Source organism: Medicago sativa, chromosome 3 (assembly GCF_051527215.1).
Source record: "Medicago sativa cultivar Bolivia chromosome 3, Bolivia_mono, whole genome shotgun sequence".
NCBI lineage: Eukaryota > Viridiplantae > Streptophyta > Magnoliopsida > Fabales > Fabaceae > Medicago > Medicago sativa.
Window position 1 is genome coordinate 87,326,457 of NC_140751.1, and position 8,442 is coordinate 87,334,898.

Genomic DNA, 8,442 nt, shown 5'->3' on the forward strand with positions numbered 1-8,442 from the left:
AAAGAAAGGGTATGGTAGGTAGATGAACTCCAGCCTGGAAAGAGTGATTGGGAATATATTTGGTTGCTATTGAAATATACAATGGAATTAGAGGACTAGGAGATTCAAACCAAGGTGGCTTCCTCCCAACCAGAAATCTAGAAGTCCATTTGTACGATGTTTTAAAAATATAAGGTTGGTGGAAAAAATGTGACTAGGGAAACATAACACTAGTAGCCAATGCTGGCTTAGAAAGGATATGCTAGAAAGACACAAAGTACAAGTGATGGAGGTAATGTATTTGGTTGGTGCATGCAATTTAAATGGCCAAGTGATTTCATCGAAAGACTTGGTTGTCCGTCGCCACAGAGAATCAGCCACTCTTAACATTGCATATGAGAAAGATCAAAAGAAGTATTCACAAACATAATAGTACCAGACATAAACTAAATAGTTCATTACTAACTAACAAAGGTTTTGACACAAGATTCTTTAAATAAACAGTAAACTCCGGATGTTACAAACATCCAACCATAGAAGTCTCTCGTTGCGAGACTATCCAGCATAACTTAAGCCTTAAAGAACCTCAAAACGATATCCAACTCTACAAGTTAAACACATAATAACTCATAGCCCCAACGAGAAACAAAAGATACCATACTGCAAGTTTTGGCAACAAGTCTCAACTAAACGCCACAGGTACCTTAAAACATATATGTTTCTATGTATGTATATATATGTAAATATATATCTCTGGGCGGCCATTCATCCTAGAAACATGAAGGATGATTCAGTGCATGGGAGTACGAACAGCACGAGCTCGGACTGGTGTCTTTGATGGACTTACCCTGCATGCCAAAACATAAGAACAAATGATTGAAGGAACATTAAGTTTACAGGGCAGATGAAATGAAAGGAAAATTTGTTGATCCAACCTTATGGGTAGTGAACCCAAAACCACACCACTACAGCTCAGTGCAGCAATTGCACTCTCAGCCTGCAAGAATGAGGCAAAAATAATAATTCAAATAGCGATTTTTTTTTTTAACAGAAATGGAAAAACAAATAGTAGCCTATTGAGACAAATGTTAATAATTACTCGCAATCACGAATATATAAATATTAAAAGCAAAAGATTTGATCAATTTTTGAAGATACAAAGAACTTTGATCATTTAAATCCACCTTCCAAATTTCCAATCAGTATTATACTAAGGGAATAAAGATCAGGATCACACTAGTGAATAGTCACTCTACAGAATTATCTTACAGAAAAGGAAGTTGAAACTAATAGGGCTGGACAAATTAACCGTAACCGATCCAAACTGAGCAATCCGGCCCAGTGTAAATCGAAGCGGGCGGGTGAAACGGATTGGGCGGGTCATATGGGTTAAAGAATTGGATTGAGATGGACAAGAGTGGATCGGTTCGGTTCTTGTTTGTAAGCCCAGTGGAACTCAATGCCGACCGACCAATCCATATATAATTATCATATTAACAAAATATATATAACACACAGGCTGTCACAAATTCTCTTTCTTCGTGAGATGATAAACTCACCTGTCCCATCTCAATTCTTTACCATTTTCTTTGTGTATTTTAATTTTTACTAGTTAACTATTAACTATTAAAACTCATAAGTTACTGAGATCTACTTTCATTTCTTCTCACCAGAGTCCAAAAGTCCTCTCTAAAAACTACAATCCAATGCATCTCTCAATCTCAATCTCCTCTTGTTCTTCTCTTCACCTTGTCTATTTCAACCTCCTGTCTCTCACAAGCGCTTCCCCATCTTTACCATTACAAAGCAGTAGTTGTAAGAATCAAGAATAAAAGAAGTGTTTGTTGTTGTTGTTGTGATTATTCTGGGTTTGATAGTGTTTCAGTTTTGCTTTGGATTTTTTTCCCTTTCAAGTTCTAGCTTTTGAATGATTCACTAACCATTTGAATCCACCCATCAAAACCACACCGATTAAACCGTTAACCGACCTAACCAGAGACACCTACGGACGGGAATGGGTTGAGTTCCTCCACCCACGGTATTGTTCGGATTGGAGATTTCAGACCCGAAACCGTCCAACCCGACCGTTTGTCCACCCCTAGAAACTAATGAAGCTAAGATGGCGCAGAAATGCATAAAATTGCAAGGTAAAAGACGCGACATCTTATTGTGTGGGAGTTTTACTGCATTCAACAAAATAATCAGTGAAAATGGGAATAAACGAAAAAGAAGACAACGAAAAAGAAGTGGGAGACGGAGGAAGAAAATGCAACCAGATTGGGCAAGCAACTGAAGGTTGGGTCAACAACAAAAGGTTGAGTACGACTCAACTGAAGTAAGCCTAGGTTACAAAATATATAGTATTTGGATGCAAGGGGGTTAGGGGCACGTGATCTTATAGTGCAAGTTTTTATCCAAAGTGAATTCACCATCATATAAATTTCTGTTGAAATTACTAAAGGTCAAACAAGCATAATAGCTCCATTAATCCAAAACTAATGAACCCCAAGATTTGGCAAAAATACATCTATATCTAGACTAGAAGACAAACTGACTTTGTCAACCCAAAAGTCACCATCACATATGTCATATGAAGAGTGGATGATTATTTCCCTTAAATGGTAGGGATTTGTTATTTCCAAGAGTGGGGCTACCTAAAGAATTTGACATTATTATTGCCCAAAAAATAGGGGCAAAACTAATGGATACACTTGATCCTAGATTCAATTAACCTCGATTACTTAATACAAAGAAATTTACCATCACAGATTCACAGCCTATTTTCACCACATTATGGTCATAGATTGGTCCAGTTTTGCAGAAAGGTTGAAATAATCGCACAAAGGAAACGTTAACCATCATAAAATAACATTTGATACAAACATATACCAGAGGTAGAGCCACCTGCCATTCTCCTATTAGGAGAGTGCACATGAAAAGATATAGGAGATAGCATTGGCTCAAGGCATCTGAGTTAGTGAATACAACATACAGGTCATTGTAACTGTCAATTGACAACGATTAAATAGTTAACGGAGCATGTGAGGGGGGAGACAACGAATTATGGGTATGAGTAACGAATGTCAAAAGAAAATCAATTTGATCAGATTGTCTTCTACCTCCCCAACTTCCTATGCAAGAACATCATCACAAACTGAGAGCTTGACTTTGAACTCAGAATCGACCTAAAACACGGCTCCTATATGAAAATAGCACAAGCTTGCTGGTAAAAATAAAGAGTAACATGACCAGCATAGTCACTTGCAGTGAGTGGATAAAGTATATGAGAACCGAAAATAGACCAAATCTTCATCAAATCCATTGACGAAGATACAGAACTTGACAATTTCTACCTATGGCTTCAATGTAGATGAAGAGGCAGTGAATGGAAAGCAAGGCGAAGCCATGCCCGATATTTGATTGCAGATCTACCATTAGAAAATTACGGATCTTGTTTCGAATCAAACAATACTGGAAGTTTTTTTACTAGAGAAATGCACAGAGGATCTAGACTCTAGAGACAGATAGAGTCTGTTTTTAATCCCTAAGATAAGGTGTAGCTTGCTAACATACTCCAAAAGAAGAATACAGGAGGATCTTAGCAGCTCCTTTTGAAAAGGTGTAGCTTGCTAACATACTCCCAAAGAAGAATGAGGGAGGATCTTAGCAACTCCCTTTTGAGTTTTTTTAAGCGGCCAATGTTTAATAGGGAAGTACGAAACAATTTATTTTGGGGAGTACCAACAAATAGAGACTTAGGTATTATAAGGAGCCTAAGTTCCACATCGAGTAGTATGAGATGCTTAGTCTTGCTTGTTTCCCCTTGATAGCTCTAGCTAGCTTTTAAGGGAGGGTTCCCAAAGTGCAAAGGTGCTTATCAAATGGTGTTATGGCTGATTGTCAGTGCCTCTGAAAGGGCTAACAACGGAGGGGTCGGCAAGAAAAAAGGATGAGTGAGGTGACATAGAGTGAAAGCATCGTGACATTGACTGTCAGGGGCAACGCCCAAGTACTTAGTGAACTTGGGTATTATGAGGTGCCTAAGTCCGCATTCAGCAATATGAAATGCTTGGCGGAGTATTTAGGTTAGCTTGATTCTTCCCCCTTGATAGTTAGTTTTTACAGAATGGTTCTCAAGTGCTAGGGTGCGTATCAAAGCAAGACAAAATGAATTTATTTTCGGAAGGTGCAGCAGGGGAAGTGGGATAACTACTTTAGTGCAAAAGCTGCAGTAGAACACAACCTATCGATTATAATTTCACAAATAGATAAAGAATGTACCAAAAAGCCACATAAACCGGACTAGTATGGGATAAAAATAAGATGATTGAGAAGTTAATGAGTAATTACCACTGCAAACTCCACAAAAGCAATCCGAGTTGAATGATGGTAATCCCCAAGAAGCCTCAGACGTTGAACCTACATGAATAAACCAAAATAATGGAAATATTTTACAAATTCCTCCAAAATTAAATAGTCAAACACTAAACCCCGATAAATACACCAAAATAACGGAATATGTCTCATAAGATCGTTAAATTTAAGAAACAATAAAAACTAGAAGCCCAGTTCAATGAATAGCCACAAACCTCGCCACAGATAGATTCAAAGAAGTGCTTGACATCTGCTTGAGTAAGCTGCATCAGTAATAACAAGAAAAGAAGAATAAGAATTATGAGATACGATTGCTCCAAAACAGATACTGAAAAATAGCAGGGAGTTCCTCCAAGCAAGATTCTAAGTTCAAATCCCAACCTACCTTCTTGTCGAGATTTGTGCAATAAATTGTTCTGGTGCACATCTCTCTTTCATCTTCAGACTGAGAAATACAGCATCGTTAGAAAGGTAGAACAGAAAAGATAAAAAATATCAGGACACTCTGATAAATTGTTTTGTAGAACCTGCAATAGGAATCTCTAAGAAGAAAAATTACCCTGGGCAAAAAAGTTGGATTAACAGGTGCAATAGCAGTCTTTGAAGGCAGCACTCTCAATGGATAATATCCAAGCATGGTTCCAGACAGGTTCAAAGCAGCCCTAGCACCAACTGTAGACATAAAACCGTTAATTCAGGGAAACGCCAAAAAATAATTAAAACACAAACGACAATGTAACGGAACACGTGATATCACCTTCATCAGTAAACTCAACGAATGCAAACCGAAGAATGGAATTGGGATCCCCGCATACTCGGCAATCAACAACCTATGCTCACGTAAGAGTAGTTGACTTAGTAACGTGGTCCACCATCATTAAGAAAAGGAAACTATAACAACACAAACGACAAGGTAACGGAACACGTGTATCTAAGGCTGCGTCTTACTATTGATTGGAGCTCCATACATGGTTAATTAGCTCAAAAGTACAACTTTGTCGCGATTCGTTCAAAACAGATACGTTGCATTACGTTACATTTTCATGTGATAGAGCTCCATACATGGTTAATTAGCTCAAAAGTACAACTTTGTCGCGATTCGTTCAAAACAGATACGTTGCATTACGTTGCTTTTTCAAGTGATAGTTATTACTGTACATCATATCATTTCTATAAAGAAAAATAATACACATCATATACAAAATATAGCCGTTTCTACCTGGCCGCAGTTAAGAAAGAGAGCCGCCAGCTGCTCTTCAGTAACCTAGATTCCAACATAAAAACAACAATCCTTAAAATCAATACACGTGCAAAACATTGCAAGCAAGCTGAAATGATAGATTCAACAAGACAGATAAAATTCCTACCTGTTGATCAATGTCAGACACATAAACAGTCCTCCGAATCATCTCTTCTCTTTTCTCCATATCCATCTTATGATACACTCTTCGCTTCGCATTATTATAGCCATTCTTCCTCTGCAACACAACATCAATCAATATATTGTATTAATACACAAACTAAACACAATATCGAAAGGTAAAAAATCGTATGAATAAAAAAGAGATCAAACAAAATATTCATACCCTTCTGTTAATCTGTCCATTATTAGCAGTAGCATTAGCATTAGCATTAGCATTTCCAAAATTATTCTGAAGCATAAAATTGTTATTAGGGTAACCAAACCCAGCATTAGGTCCAGCAGCTAAGTAGCCATGATAATTAGTAACCAGTGAAGGTGGCACAAATTCCTCAGCCATAGGATTCAGCTTTGACAACAACTCCTCCAAATCCCTCATTTCACGCTTGAAACTCTCACCCCCATTCCCACCATACCCATCAACCAAATGCTGATTCTGAACCCCATTTCCATGCATCTGACCCATTTGATGAGCCATGAAACCATGGTTACCATTTGGAACACTGTCTTGTTGTTGATGATTGATCACACCAACAACGTTGGTGTTAACGGTGTTGGTGTTCAGATTCTGATCGGTTTTGGGTTTGGATTTCTCAACAACCTCAGTTGAGTCCGATGAAACAACACTGTTGTCCAAATTCTCACTGGAAGAATCGATTTTGGTTCCAACATTCTCAGCTACCGCCATAATCACTTCTCAACAAACGAAAGTTTCAACCTTTATTGATTTATGTATCAGCTTTCGCAATTTCTTCAGTGAATCTGCATCAATAGATTGAACTAGTAAATAAAAAAAACAACAAAAAAAACGACCCACATAAAAAAAATCGATTTTTTTCAAAAAAAAAACATACCTGGGTTGTATTGTATCTAAAAAATCACCATTGACATAAGATCAAAGTGATCGTAAAGTGAGAAATTTGAAGGTGAAGAGAGAGAAGGGTTAAAAGGGTAATTATAAAGAAGGTTGTTTTAACGCAGCACTGACTTTTTGGTGAGAATAACGTTGTTGTTCTAGTTTTGATGTGTTGGGTTGTGAAAGTGATGACGATGAAGGTATCAAAGAAAAAAATGAACACCTATGTTATGTATGGTATGGTATGGCTCATGGACATATAATCCCAATACAATATTTTATTTTTATTTTTTCATTTAATTACCTTAACTCCTTATTTTGTCACGCATGTCACCACATTTCTTAATACGTCACGCATCTTTTATTCTTGCAGGATATACGGTAAAAAAATAATGTGTCCAACCATTTCAATCACTTACCCCATCATCCTTTAACTAGTTAGTTAGTTACATCACTTCTACTTCTAGGTCACTTCTAATGCTTGCTTCATTTCAAAGTACTTGTACTAGTTTATAACGGATAGCTTATGATATGTAAGTTCGTGTTCTTGACATTGTTTGTGTCATTTTAAAGTACTTGTATTTCGTTATAGATGTAAGTTCGTGGTTCGGACATTGATTGTTTTTATTCCAAAGTAGTTCAAGTTGTAGCCGATAGTTTATAGGAGTAACAGATAAGTTCGTGTTTTGGACATTGTTTGTTTGTCGTTAAACCTAATCATTGGTCGTTGTTGTCGTTATTTCACTTTGGATTGGCTCGTATGATTATATTTGTCGTTGAACCAAATCCTTGGCCGTTATTGTCGTGATTTCACTTTGGACTGACTCGTATGATTATGTTTGTCGTTAAACTAAATCCTTGACCGTTGTTGACGTGAGTTCACTTTGGACCGACTCGTATGATTAAAATGAAGTTAGTTTGTAATATTTTTCTTTCACGAGTTTAGAGTTTTTTTTTTTAAGAGTTTATAGCATTTTAAGTTGTTACTTCAAATATCTTTTGAGTTTATAGTTCATGATGTATTATATTTTCTTCCATGTGTATCCTTATTGTCTTAATCGGGAAAAAAAATCTAAACATTGACGAGTGACCTTGATCGTTGATTAAGGAAACAATTTTAAAAATACTATGTTTGAAAAGTGGTGTATTTTGTAACCAAAAAAAAGAAAAGTGGTGTATTTAATTTATTGAAAGTGTACAAATTGTCATTTCGATTAAAAAAAATAAATCTATTGTTTTCCCTTTCGTTCTTTCTCACAACCCGATCCCGATCTCGATGACAATATGGTAGAGAAAATAAATAAAAAAGACAGAACCCTTTTAACATTGGTTAATACTCCATAAAATTATTTTCTTCCATGTGTATCCTTATTATCTTAATCGGGAAAAAAATCTAAACACTGACGAGTGATCTTGATCATTGATTAAGGAAACAATTTTAAAAATATTATGTTTGAAAAGTGGTGTATTTAATTTATTGAAAGTGTAAAAATTGTCATTTCAATTAAAAAAAAATCTATTGTTTTCCCTTTCGTTCTTTCTCACAACTCGATCCCGATCTCAATGACAATATGGTAGAGAAACTAAATAAAAAAGACAGAAACCTTTTAACATTGGTTAATACTCCATCAAATTAAATATATCAATAATGTTTACATCCTTTCACAAGAGTTCTCATAATTTAAATTTTATTTTTTCAGTTTTTCTTACATTTGTAGTACCATTTATTTAACAGATAATTGCTACTAGTATCATGTTAATCACTTAAAGATTTATCTTTAATACATATTATGATTTTATTCAAATTTTTAGT

The 8,442-nt window shown here is 36.0% G+C and overlaps 1 protein-coding gene across 1 annotated transcript; it reads right to left on the minus strand.

Annotated features, from left to right (window-relative positions):
• Positions 1–409: 409 nt before the first annotated feature.
• On the minus strand, positions 410–6,831 carry LOC146941442 (polyadenylate-binding protein-interacting protein 12-like). The gene is made up of 11 exons (XM_085755220.1): positions 6,628–6,831; positions 5,940–6,535; positions 5,721–5,831; positions 5,573–5,617; positions 5,111–5,183; positions 4,913–5,025; positions 4,739–4,798; positions 4,569–4,616; positions 4,330–4,398; positions 915–976; positions 410–827 (listed from the first exon to the last, which is right to left on the minus strand). Exons 2-11 carry the CDS (start codon positions 6,459–6,461, stop codon positions 770–772), a joined length of 1,161 nt encoding a protein of 386 aa, XP_085611346.1. The 5' UTR covers positions 6,462–6,535; positions 6,628–6,831; the 3' UTR covers positions 410–769.
• Between the last annotated feature and the right edge of the window lie 1,611 nt (positions 6,832–8,442).